Below are 26,695 nucleotides of genomic sequence, written 5' to 3' on the forward strand. Positions count from 1 at the left end.
CAGCTGGTTGACAAAATCTACTCATTAATAACAATGAATTTGCTCTCGGCATATTCCTAGATTATGTTGATTATACTATATTACTTGATAAACTACATAAATATGGATTTCATGATACTGATACTAGACACTACAATGGCTGAATAGTTATGTTTCCAACCGTGAACAATATGTATGCCAATGGTTGTTCTTCATCCAAAGTCAAGTTGTCTTGTGGGGTCCCTCAGGGGTCTATTCTTGGACCTTTATTATTTATTGTTTACATAAATGACCTGGCTGCTGTATCCTCATCTTTTACCCCAATTCTGTTTGCTGATGATACTAATTTGATTTTAACTCACAAAATTTTTGAATCTCTCATAAAGGAGGCCAATTCTGGCATAGCTATATGCTATCTGAATGGTTTCTTGCAAATAAGTTATCACTAAATGTAAATAAATCTAATTTTATAGTTTTTATGAGCAAAAACAAAAAATACTGTCATCATAGAGCTAAGATCTCTATTGGTGGGATTGAAATGAGTCAAGTTTCATCCACCAAGTTCCTAGGAATCCTGGTGGATGAAAAATTGTCTTGGAAAGAACACATACATACAGTAACAAACAAAGTTTCAAGATCATTTGGTATCATCAGAAGAATTAGGGGCCTGGTTCATCAGGCTTGCCTTTTAACCCTCTATTACAGTTTGATTTATCCATATCTCATTTATTGCAATACTGTTTGGGCAAGTACTTATCCATCCAATTTACACAAATTATTAATTATTCAAAAGAAATTTGTAAGAATAGCTACCTCTTCTCACTATTTGGCTCCATCTGCTCCTTTGTTTAAAAATCTAAATGTACTGTCTATCTATGACATTAACATAGTACAATCCTGTTCTTTCATATATAAATCCACTTACCTTCCAAATATGCTTCCTACAACTTTCAAAGAATATTTTAAGACCAACTCTCAAGTTCATGATTATAATACTAGACAATCAGACAATATTCATCCTCCCTTCAGCCGTACCACTCTTAGCCAGTTTTCCATAAAAGTCAGAGGTTCTTTACTCTGGAATTCACACATACTTATTGCCAACTCCGCATCTTCACTCTGTAACTTTAAACATAGATTGAGGGCCAGCCTCTTGAAGTTACCCTCTCCAATTTATTCTAACGTAATGTAGCACATACACACGCACACACACACACACACACACACACACACACACACACACACACACACACACACACACACACACACACACACGCACACACTTCACAAGTGTAAATAATGTGTTTCTTGTTTTTTTTGTTTTTGTTATTTTCCATACCTATGTTTGATTACTTTGTCTTATTATTTGTATATTACTATTTGTTAAATTGTATATTAACTTTGGTGAGAACCACATATAAGCCCTCCCTGGGTTTCTTTTCTCACCTGCACACACACTTCTCTTTTATTGATGTTACCTTTTTGTACTTTATTTTATTGTGTGAAATAAACTAAACTAAAAAAAAGACTTGATTGAGAGGGGGTGATTGGGAATTGCTTAGTGATTCCAGTTGGCTCTAATTGCTGTTCGTCCTAGCTGTGTGTATTTGTTGGTTGGGTCTACCACTATATAAGCCTCCCTCATGTGTCTGTTAATTGAGTTAATTTCCTGTTTGGTTCCACGTTATTTTCATTTGAGTTATGTTGACCTCTTAAGGGCCCTACTTGTTTTGTTGAAATATTTTGTTAATCATTTGTTACTTTTTTTTTAATTAAACAAACTTTGAGTTTGAAAACCTGTGTTGCCTTATGCTTTGGCTGCTCGGCCCATCACACTGCAGGATTTATGAAATGACTTGTTGACATACTGAAACAAATGTCACTGAGCATAATGGTTATTTGAGGTGTTAAAAGGCAGACTGACTATAACGTTATTGCCACTTTGTCACATCTCTGCCTCACAAAACAAAGAAAACAAAAGTTTTGTTTAGTGGTGGTCTGCAGTTTGCTAAATTATCACCTCTCCCCATTTGGAACAACTTAACCAATGAGAAAAAAAAGTACGAATGTCTGTGTTTTCACCAAGGAGCATAATATTAGTCTTTAGTTTTGGTGTCACTTTTCCAAAATGGGAGTAGGCTATGTTCCTCTTGACTCCATGGAGTTAGTGGCAGGCTGTTATAGAGAGTATGCACATGCATGATTTTCCCATCAGGACACGCCCCCCCTCATCTAGATGGTAGTGGCAAAACATTGAGCAGTTGTTGGAGTTTGGAAGTGCTCGTTGGAAATCACTCAACCGTCTTACTTACCACCTGTTTCTAAATGTCACATAATGCAGGAGGCAGCAAAATGTGTTATGTGTTATTGAAAACAAGCACTTCCAAACTCTGACAATGCAGGGCATTTCTTGACAGAAAGTAGCTCATAAGGTTTCTATGGTGGATGTTTATGAAACAACAATTTGCAGATAGAAAGAGGTATAATTCAAGCTTTTCGTACAGCTGCAATGTTGGTGAGTTTAACATTATTTAATGCAATCAGACAGGACTTTTCTGTTTGGATGAATGGGCTGTCAAGGCCAGAAAGTAGTTTTTTGCCACTCAGTGGGCGTTCCCGCATAACTTCCAGGTACTTTGATGTCATATGCATACCCTCTATTCCATCATAAATATTGTCCCTGTCATATTGTTGTTGAAACACATAGGACTCGATCTTACGTACCATAAAAGAAATTCATATGACAGATTTCTGGAAGAAAAAGTAAACACTGCTATTTATTCCTTAAACACGGAATATGAAAACAGACATCTTACTGTACAGCAGTGATAAATCTACACATTATATACAAATGGGACAATTCAGTTAGGATCCAGCAACCCATTTGTTTTGTACATAAACACTTAGTTTAGGAGAGGATATCAGTTATTGTTGAATATAGACAAAAATGGGACTCATCTCATGCATATGGAACATTACCAAACTGAATCAATAATCACACATTAAAAACCCTTTGGGACAAATAATTCCCTCTGTGATCATGGGGAACACATGGCTTGTATTTCTAGTAGTGGCTACAAATAATAATAATAGCTATTCAAGTATAAAAAATATAAAAAGAAAAGAAAAAAGCCACGGCCAGATAAACAGGACACAAATTATTTTACAGTGACATTTAAAAATCAACTGAATTCAAATCCTCATGAAAATAAGCAACCGAGTACCTACAGTTAAAACCTTTGTGCATCAAACTCAGGGGAACAGCCTAGACACTACATATACTGTATATAAGCCATGGCTACTCTGTAGTCTGCACACCGAACGGCCCCTGTGTTTTGTCCTTGTAGTGTCCTTATCTTTCTTTCTCACATCCCCATTTCGAAATAACACAAAACTATACAAAGTAACCAATTCTATTGATGATTTACTAAGCCTGGTTTGGTTTGCAGTATGTACACAGAAATACCACTCTGTGACAGCAAACACACACACACACACACACAAACGACAGCTTGAGTTTGCATTAATGCTAACTCACATTCCCAGCCTATAAGAATATGAGAATGAGAATAAACTGCACATTTACGGACAAAATCTGTGTAATAGAGCACCGAAGTCTGACGTCAATATCGGTAGAGGGCGCAAATCCACGAGTTCATGTACTTTTTTATTTGCATTGTAATCCCCATAGGGGGATTTTAGATTGCTTTATATAAGAACTGTGTTTGAAAAATAAACATGTCATCCCGGCTGTTTCACTCATATGGATATGAAGAATCAACTGACTGAGAGAAAACGCTATTGTTACTGCTACTGAATTTGTTACATTTTCGCTGGAAACAGACTGTATCATATATGTCGCAAACGATACAGAGACACCTCCCTGACAATAACGCAGAGAGAGCTTGTTTATTTTTGGACCACAATGTTTATATGAAACCATTTTAAGATGACCCCATGTTATTCTCCATAGAGAAATTACGTCCGTGAACCAGGGGAAACCAGGGGATGAGCGAGTGACGTCAGCGCTCTATGACATTTACACTAATGGGTTTTTCTTTTAAACCGCATGAAATCAAGGCACCCAATGATCCCTATGTGAAGCTGGAAAATGTTGACACTACTGAATAGTATAAACACAATCCTCTTAACTCCAATCTTAATTTCTCATACTCTTTACACCAAATACATACAATTTTCTCGTAAGATTAGGAAAGAACTCAATTAATCCTAGATTGTCTGTCTCCCATCCCATTATTGATTGCCTATTGCCTAAATTAAACAGAATATATGCTTGCCTGCCTATAATATTGTGCTCTGATTGGGATGTTCTTCAGGCAGTTACACTCCCAAACAGCAGAGGGCACACAGGAGGTGCTGACAGTTATTTTTCTTATTTTTATTTTATTTTTCTCAACTTGGCAAAAGAAAGTACTGCTGGCTTTATAACCATCTAATCAGGGCCTGGGACCTGGGACACCAGGTGAAGGCAATGAACTAAACCCAGCAGCAGTCTGAGGCCTAAAGAACTCCCCTATAGCAGCATAATCCAGTGGTGTTTGATTATGTACAATGGAAGACCCTGTCAGTGTATGCTAGTTTGCCTTATATTTTACACTGGCTGATTCCAATGATTAGAAAAACACTGACTGAAGCAGACCTGTCACCTGCCGTCGCTGTGGGGGAGAGACTATACATTATCGGAGACATCTTCAGTCTTCCTAAAGGGTAAGGCAAAACAGAATTTACAATAACGAAAGCAGATGCGCCTCACTCTTTTACAGTCCCTCCTAACTCACAACCTAAATCCATTTCTGGATTATCTATCTCTCTCTTTCTATCCAAGCCTTTCCTCTCTCACCAACCTCTCTCTCACTTTGTCACATACACTATCTGTCAGCCGGGGGGCTAAGGCTGACTCTGGAGTCTCGCCAGGGTGTGAGAGAGTATGCACGCCTGAGAGATAAAGAGAACACTGCTGCTGAGCATGCGCAATTTGCCCATGCCTCCGGGAGCATGCATGTTCCAGCATGAAACAACGTGAGTGCATTTGTGTGAGACTGGTCATTTGTGCAATGAGAATGAAGACGCTGTTAAGTGTCTTTCGGAATACAATGTGTGTACCGTATATGTGAGCCTGGCTGTTTGTGTGACAGAGATAATTGTGTCTCCTTTAGTAGTTCTTGAGGTAATCAGCAATTGCCAAGTACATTTGCACATATGTAGATTATTATCTATGCATTATACTCCTAACTATTAGGAGTATAGTGGGCATTATTAATCCAGCACCCAGGGGGTGTTTGGGAACAATCTCAAGGACACTTCAACACTAAGCCTGGAGGGGTGACATGACTGAAGTAAAATGTGACAGAAGTAGCATGTGCTTGAATTCATATTTACAAAATGTTTCAAACATTCTGAGATGATGGAATGATGATGGATGATGTTGGTCATGGAAGGGGAACCTTCTGAAAGCTTTCATGGGCAAAGATAATCAACTTCGAAATCTAAAAGAAATAGGTCAAAATGACCTCGGAGTCATGCGCGTGTTAAAGCATAATGAAATTTTGATTTATTTTGCCTTATATAGGATGTTAATGGTGGCCAAATGGATTTGGCTGCTGTGGCGACCCTGAAGGTTGCCGGCTCGGGCGCCCTAGCTAAATCATTAGAGCACGCCCTGGGCTACATCTGTGCAAAATTTGGCGCAAATTAGTGCGAAATCACCCTTATCTCTCCCTAAGCTCTTCCACTATGAGAATTGTATTGTGTAATTATGCTATGTTGAGGAATTCTAGATGTGTACACTTTTGTCATTTTTGAGGGCAGCTAGCCCCTCCTATATTCAACTATTAGTGTCGGCCATTAGCATACATGTCTCTGAAATGCCACCAAAGCCGTGCTGAATAAATATATGGATGGATGGATACTTAGATAGATAGATATAGTTTATTAGTCCTTTTGAAAATCCATCATGTGTCATACAGCAGGTCATTGATCCTAGTGTTGTCACTGGTGTAAAATCGGACTTTGAAAACTACAACTCTTACTACCTGTTTTAGCCGCTACTCTCGGTGGCTGTGACATCATCCTTGTTCACTGTGTTTAAGACAAAATAATGATCCTGACTTCAGAAAACACAGACAAAGGCTGAAAAACAGACAGAAAGGGGGAAATGTATGTCAGTACGGATTGTATAATAAATATTGTTTCTACAGAATATGATATCCATCAACAAACTGGAATGCACCTCATTAGCGTGATTGTGTCCCTTTAATGTCTTAACATTCTACACGGCAAGCTTGTCCAATATTAGAGGCCAATATAGATTATTTATTTTTGTGATTATTCTTCATATTTTGGCTCTGTACCTCTTTGTTTTTTAGCACTTTGGTCATGATCTATGGTCATGAGTTACTAAGCTTCATTACCACCCTTGGCAGAAAAAGATTTAAACACTATGGGCTGTATTTTGCGTGTCTTAAGTACCAGGTCTTATTACTTAACTTAAGACCTGGAGGCGTGATCAATGCCATTTGGCTATTCTGAGTGGCCAAAGAGCATTGACCATGCCTCCAGGTCTTAAGTTAAGTAATAAGACCTGATACTTAAGACACGCAAAATACAGCAGTATACATTTAATACTAAACTCAGTATTAAGCAGATATTTCTTAGGCCCCGTTTCCACTGGTTGGGAACCGGTTCATTCTTCAGTTCAGTTTTTGGTTCTTAGTCCATGAGCCAGAGCTCCAAAATTGTAATGTTAATTATGAATTGAGTGTGCAAAACCATACCTATATACATTTGTTTATAGGGTCAATATAAGTAAATTAATATAACCTAACTAATTCCACATTAGTAGCTCATATAAATATTTCATATTTTCATTTTATTTGCATATTTTCCTATATAATGCATAATTTGCATATTTAAATGTACAATTTCAGAACATATATATAATATATATCATCATACTATCATCATACTATAATCATCATCATCATCATCATCATCATCAGAAATATGTGTCAGAAACACCACCGTAGCTCCTCGTTGCCTGCACCAATCGCTCCCTTTTTTTGATTTGACACATTAATGATTATTAATGAATTTATTAGTGAATTAAAAACGCACCGGGCGCAGTACCCCCCACGGCTACTACTGTGGAAGGGTTATCATATATTCATTTACTTATATTGACCCTATAACATTTTTATGGTTTTGCACACTCAAATCATAATTAACGTTCCAATTTTGGAGCTCTGGCTCATGGACTAAGAACCAAAAAGAACTGAACCGGTTCCCAAACAGTGGAAAAGGGTCCTTAGTGATAAAATAAAATGTTTCACCAAAGGACATAATCTTATTTATTACTTCTAGCACTATACACAAATCCAGTCGAATGGTGATCTGTTGACTTGATGACACAAACAAAATCATAACATGTACATCATTATGTCATAATCATAATGACAAGCTCGGGGGGGAAAAAATACTTGTCCATCCCCCCCTCAAATTCTTCCATTTTCTACATGCGGGACCCATGGATCTGGAAAAGCTGTGAAAACAAGAGAAAATAAAACATTAATTATGTTATAAATGCATATGCATGTAAGAGCAGTTCAAATACTAAATGGCAGCACTATACAGCTGTCTAGTCAATTTAGTCTTTATTTCTTTTACATTACATGTCTGGGCTCTGATGTTGTTGATGATGGAGAGAATGGGAACAGGTTGATATGAAAAAGATAATGTGCTGTCACATGCTGTGCTTGATGACAGAGTGAGAATTATGGGGAAAAAAAGATTTTGCTATGAAACACAAGCCTTTCTATATTATTTTGTGTATTTTCTGTCAAGCTGATTTTCGTGTGTGTGTGTGTGTGTGTGTGTGTGTGTGTGTGTGTGTACACGCGCGCCATTTTGATACTAACCATTACAGCTTTAGAAAATAGCAGATCTACAAGTTCATAACATATCACCATGTGATGTGTTAAGAGCTTGTACTGTAGATCAGCTATTTTCCAAAAGCCAAAGTATAATGTAAATATTTTCAAACAGCCAAAGTATCACATAAGGATTAGTTTGGTCAGGGTTATTCCATGTCAGAGCATTTGTAATGAGATCCCCTCAGGGAGCCAGGCTTGGATCAATATCATAGAGCCAGGCTGTGTCAACTCACTGCTGGACCAGCCAGGGAGCACACACTCACACAGACACACACAGACACACACACACACACACACACACACACACACACAAACAGACACGTGCGCACGTGCACACACACGCGCGCGCACGCACGCACGCACGCACACGCACACGCACACACATAAACAGAAACAGACAGGCTGGTATAGGTCATGCAAATGATCAGGGACATGACATTTTCAACCACCAGCCACAGTGGTTGTTAGATTCCCTGGTACACAAGAAGACATATTCCCTATTTAACTAAGAAGAGAGTTTGAGAAAAATAACCGCAATGATTGTTGCCTAATTGACTGGTAAGAACAGACCATCCTACGAGCAGCCATGGCCAGAATTTAACAGCATTTAGCTGGTGGTAATTCCCACTCCTGCTAATGCTTGTGCTAACAATCACGCAGCTGTGTGCTCTGCAACCCAAGCACAATGACAGCTGCAGCTAAATTAAATGACCTTCATTCGGTTGCAGTTAAGCCTATGCGGGCCTGAGAATTTATTTAATGAATAATCAAAAGTATTTTAAGGTTAGGAGCTGGCAAAAACAATAGAGAACTTTCACATTTCAAACTTAGTCATGATTAATACATGAATTTTGTTCTAAAACGATTATTGTTTCAATGCTATGCCATGGAAAACTTCATGACATCACTCAGACTCACACACTACATCCCACTGGGTCTACCCACTAGCAACTAGGGTTAGTCTAGTGTGGTTTGCCTCACCCACGCATGCCTCTCTGTTTGGGAACAATGACACACGGCTCTCTCATTCTCTCAGCCACTCATTCGGTGTCGCATCGCTCCCTGCCACCTCCTCCTGTTCCTCCTTCGCCGATTCCTCCTCTGGCGTCGCCAACGCCTTCCGTTTTTGTATTATGAGGAAAGAAAAAATATAAATAACAAAGGAAAAAACAAACAAACACAAAGACAGTGACAAAAAAATGAACATAATGTATTTTGATGATTGTGTGCAGGACAGCTGCAGCCCTGTCACGGCGGTACGCACCTCTGCCCTTGGACTTTGACTATGTTTTGGGACTTATTACTTGTATTTGTGTTCTGTACCTTATTTTGTAGTTTTGTTCCTAGTGTTTCCTGTCTGCCATGTTTGCTGTCTCCTGCCTTGTCTCACCTCCCTGTATTAGTGTAACCCTAGCCACCTGTGTTCTGTTGCCTGTTAGCCTATCCCAGTGTTGATTGTGTGTTTCAGTTCACCTGTGTGTAGTTAGTCTTGTCTATAGTCTAGTGTTTTCAGCTCCTTGGCAGTTCGTCGTTGTGAATGATGTGGTCAGTTCCTTGTGTTTCCCTAGTTAGTTATTCCAAGTCCTAGTTATGTGCTAGTTGTTCCAAGTGTGTGTTTTTGAGAATTAAAACCACTTGAATTCACTCCTCTGCCTGTGCCTGGTTCGTTCTGCACCTGAGTCCTACACCTCCAGAACCACATCGTGACAGTAGCAGTACTTGAGAACGTCCATATCGTCTCTGCGCTACACGGTGGTCTTTATAGATGTATAATACAAATGTCAAAAGGTACTTACAGAACCACAAACAACAAAAATGCACTTGTCTTTTCAAAGTTTTCAGATTATCTGTACTGTTTTTGGTATGTTTTTTTTATTCTCACAAAGAAATCAATGACATGGTCACATGGGACTGGAGAGCAGAGCAGATAAGGTATTGTTAATGGGGCTAAATGAGATAACAGATACTGTATAGTCAGTGAAAAAGAGATATGCATTGATAAATATACAGATGGAGATGATTGTAGACATTACAAGATGTCGACAGCACAGTCATTGATTGAGGTGTGAAATGATGGAAGTGAATATGCTTGGTGAATTGAGAGGTGTGTTATAGTGGAGAGGGTGGGATCAAAGCACACTCACATGAATCGCGTGCGTGCGTGTGTGTGAATGCGTGTGTAGGGTCTCACCTTGGTCTTGTGGCTCTGCTCAGTCCCCAGTCCAGAACCAGATGTGTGTAGCTCCTTGGACACAACGCACAGGAACTCAGCCTGGTCCTCGGTCCCGTAGCTGTATGAAGACCCAATGTTCACCATCTGGAGGAGATCGAATGGGAAAGTGAGAGACAGATAAAGGTACGGACGGAAGAGAGAGAGAGACAGAATGATAGTAAATGTAATAAGATTGACAAAAAAGAGGAGAAAGGAAGAAAGATGGGTGGAGAAATAAAGCTAGAGATACCAGAAAACACAAGAGACAGGTAAAGAGACTAAGGCTGTCCCCGAACATTCAGGGTTCGAATGTTCGCTCGTTAAGGTTGGCACTCGAATCTTAATTTATGGCCTTGAACCATTCGTTTTTATTTATTATTATTATATTTATTTATTATTATATATATATTATTATTTTTTACTCCGAGAGAATGCGATATGCATATGCGATATGCATATGTTCATGTTGTGTTTACAATAATTTGAAAGTCCTGCAGACGGCAGAAGAGACAAACACAGTGACACACACACACACACACACACACACACACACACACACACACACACACACTCAATGCGCTTCTGAGAGTAGCCGTCACAGGTGGAACAAATTAATGAAAGAGAGACAGCTAACGAGCAAGGCAAGCTTACACTCTCGTTTTAGCTGCCTGCCAGCAACTCATTCAACTATGGCTCATTTTTATGGAATGATGAGCTCGCATCAGGGACGTATGCTGACCATTTGGTTGCCCTACTCGTAGGATATTTGTGCTGCCCCCCTCCCGACGAGAGTGCTGCTAGCCTATTCCTCATGCAGATCGGCTATTTTCGCTGTTTGCGAGGACGCACACACGGCCGCTCGCAGCAGCGGAGCACATGTCGCCACTAGACGCTTTGTGTGTGTGTGTGTGTGCCCGCGCACACGCGTGTGTGTTGGGAGAGAGAGAGGGGGAGACGCGCTGCGCTCTGATCATGTTCAAGACGGATATCTCGTGTTGTCATTATAGTGTATTAAAAGTAAAGACGGTTGTATCCACACAAAATGCACACCTTCCCGGTCGGCCAACCCGGTAGCAACCCTCACCAACCCCTGATGAACTTAACCATTATTTCACTGATAGTCTATGCAACGTCGCCCCGGAGGATCTATTTATGAATTGCAGCCTGGTTAAAAGCACTCTGAGAAATAAATACATTTGAACCAATTAACCAAATGGTTCGGATGTTCGCTCGGAAATTCCTGCAAATGTTCGAGTCCTAAAAACAGGGCTAGGGTACAGCCTTAAAAGAGACTAATTGAATGTGTGAGAGAGAACGAGATGAGGACAGACAATGACAGACATGAGAAAATAGACACAAAGGCCATAAAGAGAGAACTGATGGATACCTTTGCTCATGCAGGAAGGATATGCTGTCATTACAACACTGGACTCAAGGAGCACAACGGTCATATAAACAGCTTTTTGGAGGAATTTAAGGAAATCATACATGCACAGCATTCATGCAATCGAGCTGAAATGCAAAAGCAGTGGGACATCGCTGGGAGGGTCTCAATGTGCAGGAAAGGCCCGGGATGTTGGGCTGTGAGTCCTGGGGAATCTGGGTTGGAAGCATTGGGGGTCCATTGTTGGCATGCGTGACACTGAAACTGTCAACAAGATAAAAGGCTAGAGGTCGGGACGGTTTGATACTTTAAGGACCTCTGAAATATCTGTGAGTTTTAAGGGGGAAAAGCAAAGCATATTATATTAACAACAACAGGAAATATTCTGGGTTTCATCCATGAATCTAATTAAGTGCGCCATAAATGTGTTAAATTAATTTGCAAACCGTATACATACTGCTGGTTTTCTGTCCTAACAGGACATTCACCTTGTGTCCTTGTATACAAGCTGGCTAAATAGGGACTAGTCCGATCTTTGACACCTTTAGCTACCTGGTTAGGTTGAGAACCAGCAGCACCGGGCGTCCCAGAGGACCAGGTTTGAGAACTACTGCCATAAAGGACCTCTAGGCTCCTTGGTGGGGGGGGGGGATATTGGTGGCGGTCAGTCCCAAGGGTTTTTTTGGACTGTAGACAGTGGGCGGTGAGTTGGGGGATAGAGTCAGATCAGGGGGGTCAAAGGTTGAAGGTGGGGGGTGGGGTTGGGGGCAGAGCAGCAGCAGCGAGTCCAACCCACAGTCCAGAGCAGTCCGGTGCGGGGCTTTCTGCAGGTACGCACGCTGACCTGCTCAAACTTCCAGCCGTCCGACATGGTGGACACCATCTGGGTTAACTCCTCCTCCTGGCACTGCAGCACCCGGTACACATGCTTGGGCGGTACCTGCTGGAGAATGAGAGAGAACGAGAGAGGCAGGCAGAGTGAGTCAATGAGAGGACTTGAGGCCAAATTGTACTTGGCAGTGTCATGTCATTTTGTCACCATCTCATTTCCATAGGGACATAGGGCCATGTACATCCCAGATTTTGTGACTGCGTGTACTTTATGCGCGACAAGTACACGGTCTGTGTACTGTGTACTTCTTTTCTAGCACACGCGCTAGAAAAGAAGAATAAACATATAAACATCCTGAGAACGAGAGGAGTGCCGTCGACAGGTGTGTAGTGGGGGGGATGGAGGGGAGCGACATCCCCCCACATCTCTCATGCCTAAAATGATCATTTTGGCAAAAATATGTTTTACGTTTACGTTGAAATCATGTTTATTGGCAGGTTAGTTACGTTACGTTTACGTTGAAATCATGTTTATTAGCAGGTTAGTTACGTGGAATAGAAAATGTATCCTTGCTCTAGAGTGTGCTTGAAGCCTGTCCCGATGGGACCAAACTTCGTGGGAACGGACCATGAACTAATGAGTGGCCTTTCGTTCACTGAATCACTGAACTAATCAGCTGGCGTAGGATGGGGCTGGTAACTTGGCATAAAGGTCTGCCTGCAGAGGGCTTGGATATATACAGTATGTGAAAAAGAGTCATACTAGTGTGAGGGTGGCATTAGCAGTGTGTGTGCGTGCGTGCGTGCATGCACGTATCAGTATAGGACTTATAAGAATGATGAAAACAGAGAATGTATGCCTTCATTTGAAAAGGAATAAGATGCTACTGTAACAAACCAACAGAGAGTAAAAAATGTACAGCAACAGCTATCTGCAGCACATGTGAAGAAAACACTTCAGTGCATGTTCTTTATTTTTGAGTGTAGCCTCAAGCCACTGGTAGTAACGGCAAATACAGTACTGTACAGTACAGTATAATGCAAGTGAAGTGGGTGTATGGTGTGAAAGGGCAGAAGGATTATATAAACCGGGGAGCAAACATGCAGATAGAAAACAAGAGAAACATGATGTGCAGCACAGCCATCTTTAGGAAGGCGAAGAAGGGTGGAATCATTTCATAACAGAAAAAATATCTGAAGGTTTTGCGCATACATTGTAAAAGGGAGAAAGGGGAAACAAATAGTAAAATCATGTGATTGTGTGTATAGAACTGTATAACGTTGGTGGTGTTGACTCCTAAATGAATGCGGCCTCCACTTTGCCATTTAACATCGCACTTTTTTGGATAGAGGCCTAGATAGGGCATGCAGCCATGCACATATTCAACTTTTGCTCTCACATGTCACTGGGCAGTGGGATGTTTGCGTTTTGAGTCCAGGCTGTGACAAACCAAGGACCAAATGACCACACATGACAGAGATGAACATAACTCCACATTTTAGCAGTTAACCAGTAGTTGCTACAACTGAATAACTTGGTTTTGGGTGTTGGATTTGGAACTTTCATATTGATCATATTGCAGTTAGGGTTAGACTTTGTATTGTTTTAGACGGTGTGTCGGTTCGATTGTCGTCTCGTCTTACCTGTGTGGCCTTACAGTCTCTCTCCATAATCCTATCCTTGATGAGTTTAATCAGCGGAGTGATGTTGTAGAACTCTGCTTCCTCCAACACTCCTGGAAGACCGTACGATACCAAGGTTATTAGGTTTATTTCAATTTTCATTTGCACAACTATATTTTACTATAACTGACCTGAAACACCCCCCACCCAGGCTCTATACTTTATAGGATTACAAAGCAAACTCCCTCTAGTATCTATCATCCCACAGACAAAGAAGACAAACCTTCCTCTGCCAACTCCTTGTTGAAGACCAGTTTTCCATGCCGTAGGTAGTTGAGAATGGGACCAAAGTATGTGGGGTCTCTGTCAATCACATAGGCACCTGTCTCATCCTGTTGAGGAAGGAAGGAAAGATCGAATTAATCGTTTATCAAAACAAAATGGTACATAATACCATAAAGTTACATGCTGCGCTGCGTTATCTAGTCTTGTTTTATTTTGTTTAGGCAAAAAGTGAAATGATGACATTTTTGATGAAAGGGTTAGTGATGAAAAATACTATTTACAAAATCACATACAGTAAAATAAAATATAAACTTTCAATCAAGAAAACCCTTATATATTATATTGTCTTGTAAACAAAATAAAGCAGATTTGACTAGGGATTTGATGAGGGGACCAGTACATTCATTGTTTTCTTAAGTAACGCTGTATTGTCCATTGACAATGTTGTGCTCTGTACTCTGTACGCATTTTTTTATTATGAATTCCAAATTCCAATATGGTTCATCACAGCTTCTTCTTATTAGAAGGATACACTTTTACCACTATACTCAAAACATGTCAAAACATGAACTGGTAATGTGTGGGCAATTCTGATGTGCACCTGGGTTTCCTATAAATGGCACCAGAAAGCGTGTATGAAGCTGTCTGATGAAGATATGCAAGCCTCTTGATAATTGCAACAATCAATACATTGTCATTTGTCACTTTATCTAACTATTATTTCATGTATGTAGCTCTTCTTTGCAGTTAATATCATTCTACACTGTAGATGTGGCTCAGTGCCGTTTCTGTTTTGCTGCTATGTAATTACATAAAGGAATTCTCTCTCCTTCTGCTTACTATTGTGATAGTGTGGAGTAGAAAGAGAGGGAATATACATAGGGCTGTCACGATCATAGGATTTTACTTAATGATTAATTGTCATACAAATAACTGCGATCAAAGAGTTAATAGTGTTTTTGGCATTGAACATTGGAGCATATGAATACAAATTGTGAAAAATGCACATAATAATAACTTCAATATACAAAGAAATGACTGAGACCAAAACCAATATTAATCAAAATAAATAATGTAGAATGGCCAAAATAGGCTATATTTAATAACTTTATACTTTTATACTTTTTAACGTGGTAGAGTATGTTAATACTCATATCGCAGGATGCGCATGTGCCAGCGTTTTGTGATACCGCCTAAGTAGCGTCTCAGAATTTGTTTGATTTTACTCATTTCAAATTCTATCACATTTAATACATCGATAGTTTTAGATGCCTACTTTAATCGAACCAGGTGCTTTTAATGATCGGATGCACCGTTCACAAGTATAGCCCACTGAAATCCCCTCCTGCACAAATGATTCCAATTATGCAAAATTATTGTGATCATCTCAAATAATTGCGACTATATAATTGTGCCTAAAATGCCTAAATAGTAAATACATGGATGATATGATGATGAGTGTATGTTCAAAGAACATTGGTCACATCTGGTGACAGTGGTTCAGTGGATTAAGTGCAGGGGATGTGGGTAATAAATATTAGATTGTAGCCAAGAAAGAAATGAATTTGTGCTTCAGGGCAGGAAAATTACATTTCAATCCAGAAAACACTGCGGCTGGTGGACAAAATTAACCAGCCTCTTTTTCATTATCCAAGCATAACTGGTAGTAGGCTTACTGTGCTACTGTATATTTATCTTTGTCTTGTGACAAACACACTAAATTGTTCAGGTTAAATATACAGAGACCAAAGACAAAAACATACATATTTACAGTGGAATTTTAAAGTGCTGTTAAAATAGTGGAATGGAATAAAGAAAGTAATCCAACCACATAGCCAACCTAATTAGTTTGAGTTGATATCTACACTTTGAGTGAAAGTACATGAATCTATTAGTTTGGCGCATATATACTTATATAGGCATGTCTTTATGACTCAGACAACCATAAAACAACTGATACGCCTGTTACCCATACTGTACAGGCACTTTATAGAAATGGTTATCAGAATATAGAGCTATTTAACAATTACTTAAGAAAAGAAAATAACTTACTGCACCTAATATTATGCACTTAATATTAACTTATATTGGTTTTAAGCTAGGTCTCTAGAATAGAATAGAATGGTAGAATGTTCTGGTCACATGGCTGGGTCTTGTATTGGCTGCAGTCTGACACTGGCCTCCAGCAGCCTCTCCTATAGAGCAGAACTTTCTTTTCTCTGGATGCTTAGATTAGCCAATCAGCAAGTCTCCATGTGTGTGGCTGGTGCATTCATGAACTGCTCTGTGTGCGCGCATCCTTGCATACGTGTGTTTGTGTGCTGAGCTGTAAGCAGGCATTGTGAACGTTACACTCCAGATACTCCCCATTTTCCCTGTGCTATCTAAACTATTAACATACATGGTATGACGGTCCATTTAGAGCAGGGGTCCCCAACCTCCAGGCCACAGACCTTTAGCGGTCTGCGACCCATTCAGTACTGGTCCTTGACTTGACACAGGTGCTTGATAATAATGTTATTATGAAAAGCGGCATGCAGAATACTACAACAAAATGCATGCCTTTCAACAGGCATGTTCCAAGTAACCCAGCACATGATTTCCCCTCTTTGCAGTTTGTGTATGTCGCTCATTACATCATGACAGGTACAATGACCAAATATCACATAGAATAATTTCCAAGTAGACAAATTAACGGTACGTCGCAATAAATTATAGCTGTGCATAATGGTCACATGACTTGTATTGACAGATGTTCTCGTGTTGTAGGACAGCTCTGCTGATGCTAGGTCTAACGAGAAAGGTGCTCTCCTTTGAGCACACTGCACAGGTCTCTACCCAGGGCCTGCAAACTTTGGAAATCAGTCATAGCCAATTGGAATGTAATATGGAAAATCTACAGGATACAACTTCATCGCATAACTACAGACATAATGTGTACCAATTTGAAAACAATCCCTCCTTGGCCTACTGGGAGTGTGCGTGCATTCGTGCAATGTTTCACACCAATTGTCCAATGGTGCTGGAGAATAGCTGTTCACAGATGGATGCTGGACAGACAATCGGACAGGAACAAAAACATAGGCAGGCACAAGTCTTAGTGCTTGATTTACAAACACATTTTTGCAGTCCACTGATAGCAAACTGTGCATTCTGTTGCCAGTGCCACAATGATTGTGAACCAGAATCAGATGAACGTGCTGCTTTATAAATCAGACAAAAAGTATGCATCTGCATATTTCTTGTGTGTACACAATTGTACAGTCATTTTTATGACTGCAGGGTTCTTCTCCCCTTCACGTATGTCTGATTGATTATTATGTGCCATTGCCACCTCAGACTTTTTGAGTGGTGCAAGTGCAACCATAGGGTGCAGCCACTCCAATGACCAGCTGTTGTTTTAATGTGTACACCTAACAATTCATAAATGTAATGCTTACTAGGCAATCTAAATACAAAATGTATTTAGTAAAGTCTAACATTTTATATTTATAAAAGAGACATGTTTGAAAGTGCTTGCACAACTGCAACTGGCCTAGTCCCATTTGAACGTTATTGTCTCCACCAGGCCGAAGGCATGGGGAGAGAGTATGTTTTGCACTCCGTCCGTGTGTGTGTGTGCGTGCATCCGTCCGTCTGTGCACAGCTAATCTCCGGCACCGTTGGCCCAGTCGATGCCAAACTGTGCACACACACACCCTGGATGCCAACGACGAACCACTGCCCCAAACTTTCCACAATGGCCTGTTATAGCGCCACCATGGGGCCGATTTTAGCAAAACACATTTATTTATATTACTCCTATAGATTTGATCCATACATCACGCAAATCGCTACACACTATCTCTACAGTCATGTGATCTATACACACACACACACACACACACACACCACTCACTTCACACGGGTGTGATTCACCAAGGAGGAACAAAAGTAACAAATTATGATCAAATATCCCATTATGCAAGTATAGAAACAAAGATAGTTTCTCTACTTGTTCTGCGTTCCGTGTTCTGCTCGCATGTGTGTAATTTCTGACATTGACTAAAGGCCTCTGGGAGATGCGGAAAGCTGTTTCCACTTTCTAGGTGTTGTCATGCCGACGTGTCGTCTGATCACGTTGAGGTGTCTTCTGCTGCAGCTCAGTGTGTGTGTGTGTGTGTGTGTGTGTGTGTGTGTGTGTGTGTGTGTGTGTGTGTGTGTGTGTGTGTGTGTGTGTGTGTGTGTGTGTGTGTGTGTGTGTGTGTGTGTGTGTGTGTGTGTGTGTGTGTGTGTGTGTGTGTGTGTGTGTGTGTGTGTGTGTGTGTGTGTGTGTGTGTGTGTGTGTGTGTGTGTGTGCGAGCGTGCGTGCGTGCGTGCGAGCGTGCGTGCGTGCGAGCGAGCGTGCGAGCGAGCGAGCGTGCGTGCGTGCGAGCGTGCGAGCGAGCGGGTTGGGGGCTAGATTAAATTTAATTCTGCTAATGAGAGACTGTAACAAAAGGCTCTGACAGTGTGAAAGATGGTGTGATAGAGATAGATGCAAGCTATATAGGCAGATGTAGGTTGGTTTACTTACTTTACTTATTATCAGATGTTATACCGTTTGCTTGCCGACAAATGCCAAGAAGTGGTATTAAGATAGCATAGATGTTGTTTAGACAGATTATTTGGTATCCTTGTTACTTTCTTGTCTGTGCGTCTTATTTATTTGGTATCCTTGTTACTTTGTCTGTACGTCTAATTTATGTACAGTTACCCTTGTCATTTTCTGACTAGGCTTCTAGTCTTGCACTTTGTAAAATCGCTCTGAATAAGAGCATCTGCTAAATGCCTAAACTGACGGCACAGAGGACCATGACAACACAGAGAGAGAGAGAGAGAGAGAGAGAGAGAGAGAGTGAGTGTGAGAGAGACGTCCCTGTGTAGGCTTCCTGCTGTGTACTGTGCTGGCATAAAGGTTTCCATCAATCAAGACTGAAGCATCCTTCTGCCTCACCCTCCTTCTGCCTCACCCTCCTCTCACTTTTCTGATTATCCGTCTCTGTCCCCTCAGCTTCGCTTGATTCTGAACCAGTGGTTCCCAAACAATGGGTCGGGATCTATTTATCATTATTGAAAATAGCACATGTACAAGCTGATCTTGTAGAATGTAGATCTATTCTCACTATTACATAGGGCTTATGTGGTTAATTCAGAATACATTTTTGTAAGTTTTGGCCCCTGGTTTTGGGTCTTGAGCTGAAGTTTGGGTAACACTGCTTGCTGCACGCCTTCTTCCTCTCCTCTCTGTGCCTCCTGTCTGTCTGTCTGTCAGACAGATTGTAAAACGACATATCCCATATTCCGAATAACTGTAACTAGCAGTAGGCAAAACTGGTGATACTCGTATTGTACATGTGCTGCTTGTCACAGAATTTCATAAAGTGGGTGGGAATTAAACTAAATATTGAAACACTTGTATTTTAAGACATCTTTTAATATAATTGATGATTCATGTTAAAGTTTGCTTAAGGTTTGCATTCCATCTGTGATCAATATAGTTTTTGTTAGAATAATGTTCAGCTCTATACAACCAACAGAATCTTGTTCTAACAGTTATCCTTACACCTCCGGTAACTGGTTCATAATATTAGACACTTAACTATAGCTCCAATAGGGAGATAAAGCAAGTTTGGGCCTGTTGTGGAATCTACAGCAAAGTTGTGAAACAGGGATAGAGGAGGAACGTCATATGGAAGGGGGGGTAGGGGGGATAACCTTCGTGAATCTGGATGATAGAAGGAATTTGTATTGCAAAAGGAATCCGTTTATTCATCCAGAAGAGTAAATATGAACACCGTATTTGTCATGGTGACGTATCGAGCAGTTAACCACAAGAATAATTTCATCCTATTGATAATAGGCGAACATTCTGTGGAAAGAATCTGCTATTTGCGATTTGGTACTGTGGACTGTAAAGGGCACCGGTCAACAAAGTAGTTAAGACAAGTGGTTCATGTAAATACATACAAGCCTATAGTGGTTTGGTTTGCCCCACATTATGACATAAGAGCAAAATGTCTTCTATGTGAATATAGTCAATGAGCGTCATGGACTATTGTCCATATTGTCCAGAGGACCACTCTGCATTAAGGCAGTGCAACTGATTATGAAAATAATGGTTCTGCAATGTAGATCAATGACATACTAAATCACATCTCAGTCTCACTCAGGCCTACAAACAAAGGTTTTGATCATTTCTTTGTTTAAAATCATGCAAGCCTATCACACGACGCTGGTGCCAGCAGGACCCACCAACGAAAGATCAATGGATGGACATTATTGAGGAACTGTATTCTATGGAAAAACTAACATTCATACTTAGACTACAAGAGGATAAATTCTATAAAAAGTGGGAAAAGTGGAATCTCTTCTCTCAGCCTAGCGATATTGCAATTGGATTTCATTGAAAGTTTTTTGTAATATGAGAAATGCAGCCTTTTTTTTCGTTTACTTTTTGTCTTTTTTCTTTCCGTTTTGTCTTGTCAGTTGTGTATGTTTTTTCCTTCAATAAAAATTAAGTGAAAAAAAAAAAAATCATGCAAGCCTACCATACTTGTACACTAACAACACTGTCACCTCTCTACACATACAATAATACTAAAGAGAGGCCTTGCACTGCCCTGGCTGTCATGTCTCCATTCTCCACAGCTGAGACCATCTACATACCAGATCTCTAGATTCATTTCTACATACAATTACATACTGTAATTGGTTAGGGACTGCTGTGCATTAACTACTACTGTATGAATGAATGAATGAATTTTTATTTTCGTGTCTTGTCGTTAAGAATAAGACCCATCCCTTACGGGATTATAAAACACCAACAACATAAATAAACTAGATAAAGTGCCAATCGGCACAGGTCTCCACCAGGATTCTTCCTCAGCCTAGTGGGAATATGCGTGCACAGTTTCATCGCAATCGGACGCTGCGTTGAGGAGTTGTGGCCATTTGCTACTCCTGAAAACTGTAGAAGCCAATCGTGGCCAATCAGGATGGAATATGAGAAATCAAACAAACCTGTCTTGATCACATGACTATGGAGATCATGTGTACCGATTTGCATGGAATTTGGATAAAATGTGAAGGAGTAATAATAGAAAATGTGTTTTACATATGTCGGCCTCCTGGTGGCGCTATAAAGAGCAGATGTGAAAAATTCCAGGCAAAGGTTTTTCCTTGGCCTCTAGGGAGTTGGCATACAAAGTTATCCACAGATCCGTGCAGTTAGAGGTAAAAACACTTTTGGGCCAGTTATAGCGCCACCTTGAGGCTGAGTTGAAATTGTTCATGTGGCATTTCGTCCTCGGCCTAGTGGGAATGTGGGTGCACAATTTCACGGAAATCACGCGATGTGTTCATGATTTGCAGCATTTTGTTTGAAACTGAGCACTCCTGTGAATTTTGGAAGCCAATCTTAACCAATCAGGATGGAGTCTGAGAAATCTGAAAGACCGGTTTGGTTGAATGGCTCTAGAGAGACTGTGTACCAATTTGCGTGATGTTTGGACACAATCTGTAGGTGTACTGTGCAAAAACTTGTTTTGCACAAAGCGGCCTCCTGGTGGCGCTATAACAGGCCGTTCTGGAAAGTTTGGGGCAGAGGTTCATGGTTGGCATCCAGGGAGTGTGTGTGCAAAATTTGGCATCGACCAGGTTAACGGTGGCCGAGATTAGCTGCTCAAGGACGGACGGACGGACGGACACACGGACGGACGGACACACGGTCGGACGGAGTGCAAAACATACTCTCCCCCATGCCTTCGGCTGGTGGAGACAACAATATCACGTTCACTTCCCACACAGAAGTTACACAAAGTATTTGATCAAAACAAAAACAGAAATAAGCATTATCATAAAATAAAATACATCACATATAAGTTTTCTTTGTCCGTATGTCCCAATCTTTCTCTATATATTCTGCTAATGCAAATATCTTTTGTTCGAAAATCCATCTCAGTCTCTCTGCATCACTTAACCACATCAGATCCATATCTGTTAAATAACTTTTGACGTAGCTCATGATACAACGGGCAATAGAAAAGAAAATGTATATTCGTTAGCAACAGGAGCAATATTGAAGGAGGCAAGGGATGTCACAGCCTGTGAGGGAATAAGGCATACATCTCTTGTGTGCGTGTGCGTGCGTCGTGCGTGCGTGCATGCGTGTGTGACGGTTTTTGGGGGTGGGCTGGGACTGAGGTACCAGACATAAATAAAGTAGTAATCCTATTAACAGTTGTACTCAGCCAGACCAGACCATGTGTGTTCAAAACAGAGTAGACCACCAATATCCTCCTTGACAGAGCCATGCTGACGCCAGTGGATAACAAAATAACTCCTGTGGTGATAAAAGAAAAATTGTCCTGTCTCTTGAGTAAGAACACACGTCACACACACACACAGTCACACACTTCTTGTTCTCTAGGTAATTTAGCGACAAGTCCTGTGTGTACTAAACAAATCCACAGGAGCTAACAAAGCCTGTCTTCACCCAAGCAACAAAGACAGTACATTGAAGATAAAAAAAATACTTTTATGGATACTGAATCCAACTAGAGCTGGGGATACAATTATTATTATTATATTTTTTACAAATACTGTTTAATTACAGGAAAATATCAAATTTAAGCCATACCACATTATGACAACCAAAATCTCAGACGATGCCAATTAAGCCTTACAAAGTCTTACTCATCTGCTGCATGATTTCTGAATATACTGTACTTTACAGTACCCTAATCCTATCTGCAGCACTCTATCGCTATATGTGCTTGTACAAGAAGCTCATGCTGCAGGATCAGCAGTCCATTAAGCACATTGTCTCCCTTCAGTGTTGCCTGTTGGATAGCATGTCCACTCCCTTGCTCATCTTATCAACTATCACATCAACACAGTCACGATCCATCGAGGACAGGACCATGCAGGCCCTCCATGTCCAATTCTGCTCCTGTTCTGTCACAAACCCGCGGTAGAGGGTTGGCCATACTTGGGTATTGAAATTAGGTACCAAATAGTAACTTGCAAATTGCTGGGGACTGCGGGTAATCGAATCAGAATCGATAAAACCCTAATCATTTAAGGCTCCAGTATTCTCCTACAAATAAAGCACATAACAAGCTTTATCTGCTACTGTCTTCCATTGTGTTGTCATGGAATAATGAGAGGTTATAATTTATTAAATTTCATGTTTGAAGTTGACAATTATTTATGTAAAAAAAAAAATTTTACTTTTTAATTGTGTTTGGTTGATTTAAACACCAGTATTTGCAGGACAAAATATTTCAACATTGACTCTATATATCTCAGGTACAGTAATAGTATTAGTAAATACTATTTACTTAAATTAACGCTTAAAATAATGAGGATATTTTTGTTTGTTAACTGGAATTGATGAAAGCCATGTGACTGAAAGGGTCACGGGTTCAATTCCCCACAACAGCTGAGATGTCCATACAAAAAGGTCCATGGGCATCAAGACACACACAAATCACCCACCCTGTGTTCACTCATTGACCATATTCAGTCAGCCACTTTTCTCCTGCATCACACTTTACTTGGGTCACACAGACATGTTGGTGTCATGTCACCCACCCCAGAGTAGGAAAATAGCAAAATAGCCACCCTGTGAATACTTAATATTGTTATTTATGAGTATCTCTAGCTAAAGTATCACAGCTAAAATGCCTGCAAAGTATACATCTTCGTTATGTCACTGATCACATGACCCCAAGTTCTAGACCTCCAGTTCTAAGTTATACAGAAGGGGGGGACTTTAAAAAATATATATTTCCACACAACAACTCTAAAGTATATTAACGACATAGTTCAAAGTTGAAAACGAGTGGTATTCCCCTTTAAGGAAAAGGATCACTGGATTAATAGTGATAGCTGGACAATGCAGTATAGCAAAATAAAGTAGTTATAGGGACATCCCCCCTTGATCCTACCTCTGTTTATTTGTGTTTGTGAGAACGACAAATGCAAGATGGGCTGTGTGAGTGAGAATCAGTAGCTGACAGTGGGGGGTGTGGAGCAGAAAAGGACAGAGAATGATGGCACTGGCACATAATTAAAGGTCAGGGCAATACACTGTATTAATATTAAATGAGTATCATGATATCTAAAACATCATCTGGGATTTGGGATATTGTAATATTATGATATGGCAAGGGTTTTAACCCATTCTGACCTGAGATCAGATTCATACGAGGTTTCCGCCGGACACACACTGGTCTGATGAACCCATTCTGACCTGAGATCAGATTCTAAAAAATGTCAGTCGTTCTTCGATTTCTCAAAAATAGCAGACCTACAAGCTCGTATCGCGCCACTCGGTGGCGCGATATGAGCTTGTAGATCTGCTATTTTTAAATAGCTAAAGCATAACATGATGCTGACACCAAAATGGGTGCCCGGTCAGAATGGGTTTTAAAGGCTGAATGTTCTAGCTGCAGTCCTATTATTGTATTTCCCTTCATCCACATAATAGTAATTACATAGATATTACTGATTTGATCACAAATCGCATTTATTGTGTCTATTTCGTGAAAGCACCAATAGTCATCCCCACAATAAATTATAGTCACATAGATGCAAAAAAACAAATCACACGAATGAACTGAGCGGTACAACTGTACATACTGTAGGCCTACCTACTCGTACTGTACTGTACTATACTACTCGTACTGTACAGTATTGTACTATTTGTACTGTATCATACTGCACTACGCGTACTGTACTGTACTGTACCGTACCGTACCGTATGCTTGCTTATTGTATGCATTAGCTTTATTAAAGGCGTTTTACTTTTTCTACAAGAGTTCCTTTTTGTTGCATCTATACTGTCACCCAGTTGCACCAAACAGCACCTTGCTGGAGATCTCTACTCTGGCCAAACAGATGTGCTCCTACTTCTCTTTTTTTCTACATACTGTAGTGATGTTGTAGTTGTAGTATAGGCCTTTATTATTGCCCAGCACTGCCCAGCCCAGCTATAGGGTAGACTTATCTGGGAGTGAGGTGAAGAGAGAGCACAACATGTAAAATAAATGAGGATGGAGTTATAGAGAATTAAGACGGACAGGGCCAAGTATGTTTCTTCATGTCTGTGTGTCAGTGTCACTGTCATGATCCTTTGTTTAAACATGGATCACCTGAGTGTATATAGTGTAAAGGACGGCTATGTGTGACTATGCAGACTAGAGTCGAAGCAGTATTTGTGCTTTCGCTGTTGAAGGTCACAGGGAATATTATTTTCAACATGCTCAACTAGGTACACCAAAGGAATGTCAGTTTAACAACTCTTTCTTGCGAACACTGACACGGGACACTTATTATCATGAGAGGACGCATAATAGAAAATGATATATTTGCATGTGTAGTACTAGGCTACACATGCATATGGCTCTGTGGTGAAAATAACTCTCCCTCTTCCCATAAACTTGCATTAACACAGGCAACACGTACGTGCCCATACAGGTGACTGACTGAATTAATTCGTACCATATCACTATAGTGATGATTATAGAATACATCTCAGAAACTGTAAACACATTTCATTGTGGCTCCAAGTTAGGGACGGAGAATCAAACCCAATTGGCTCAAGTTACATCCGATCGCGACCACGACTTACCGTGTCTGAATGCAAGTCCTGTTTCTGACAAAGCCTGTAAAGAAATGAAGTTTGTTCTTTGAGCAAGGTTTGCCGCGTCGTGAGGAACACCGTGCCGCCGACATTCAACCGGACCCATTTGCCGTTATTTGCCCCGGCGGGGTGGATGCCGTTGCCGACGCACTGCGTCGCTGTCCCGCTCGACTCCGCGGGGGTCGCACTACTGGCGGCCGTCGTCGTGCTGTCACTGCCCCCCTCGCTGTCTTTGTTGTTGTTATTGTTGTTGTTGTTGTTATTGTGGCAACCGGCGTGGTGAGTCGACACAGCAGCGTCTGCATCCGATAACGCCTGTGGCGGTATCCGTTTGTCTTCTGTTGCCATCGGGGGAACAGCGGTGGACAGTGGACACTCAAGTTGGGGACGGTGAGGCAGAGAGAGTGTGTGTATCCTACCGTTGATGTGCTTCCTCTCCGGTCAACGACCGAGGAAGATGCTCCGCCTCATCCCTCATCAGTCCCCCTCCCACCCAACACATGCGACAAGAAAAACTGGGTTTTGTAGTTTTCATATAGTATGAATAATAGTCATACATAGCAATGAATGATTCTCAAACTTTTCCAAGTCACCCACAATAGACAAATTGTTTTAATAGCATATCTATAAACAAATACATTTGTATTGATATCTCAAGCACAGATGGGGTCAAAGAGAAAGAACACTGTTGTCTCGGTGTAATATGATTAAAATATTTTTTTTATTGTAATGCATTCTATATACATAACATTTCTATATTCATT

The 26,695-nt window shown here is 40.6% G+C and overlaps 1 protein-coding gene across 6 annotated transcripts; it reads right to left on the minus strand.

The window, feature by feature from the left end:
* Positions 1-7,199: 7,199 nt before the first annotated feature.
* On the minus strand, positions 7,200-26,333 carry kctd17 (potassium channel tetramerization domain containing 17). 6 transcript variants are annotated; one of them, XM_083787294.1, is made up of 7 exons: positions 25,920-26,333; positions 14,262-14,370; positions 14,000-14,091; positions 12,369-12,464; positions 10,120-10,245; positions 8,910-9,045; positions 7,200-7,537 (listed from the first exon to the last, which is right to left on the minus strand). In XM_083787294.1, exons 1-6 carry the CDS (start codon positions 26,277-26,279, stop codon positions 8,953-8,955), a joined length of 876 nt encoding a protein of 291 aa, XP_083643420.1. In that variant the 5' UTR covers positions 26,280-26,333; the 3' UTR covers positions 7,200-7,537; positions 8,910-8,952. The 6 variants fall into 6 exon arrangements, with proteins under 6 accessions (XP_083643420.1, XP_083643417.1, XP_083643419.1 ...); XM_083787291.1 differs by having other exon boundaries at positions 12,321-12,464; XM_083787293.1 differs by having other exon boundaries at positions 12,369-12,467.
* Between the last annotated feature and the right edge of the window lie 362 nt (positions 26,334-26,695).

This window comes from Protomyctophum parallelum (genome assembly GCF_964188405.1).
Source record: "Protomyctophum parallelum genome assembly, chromosome: 17".
Classification (NCBI taxonomy): Eukaryota; Metazoa; Chordata; class Actinopteri; order Myctophiformes; family Myctophidae; genus Protomyctophum; species Protomyctophum parallelum.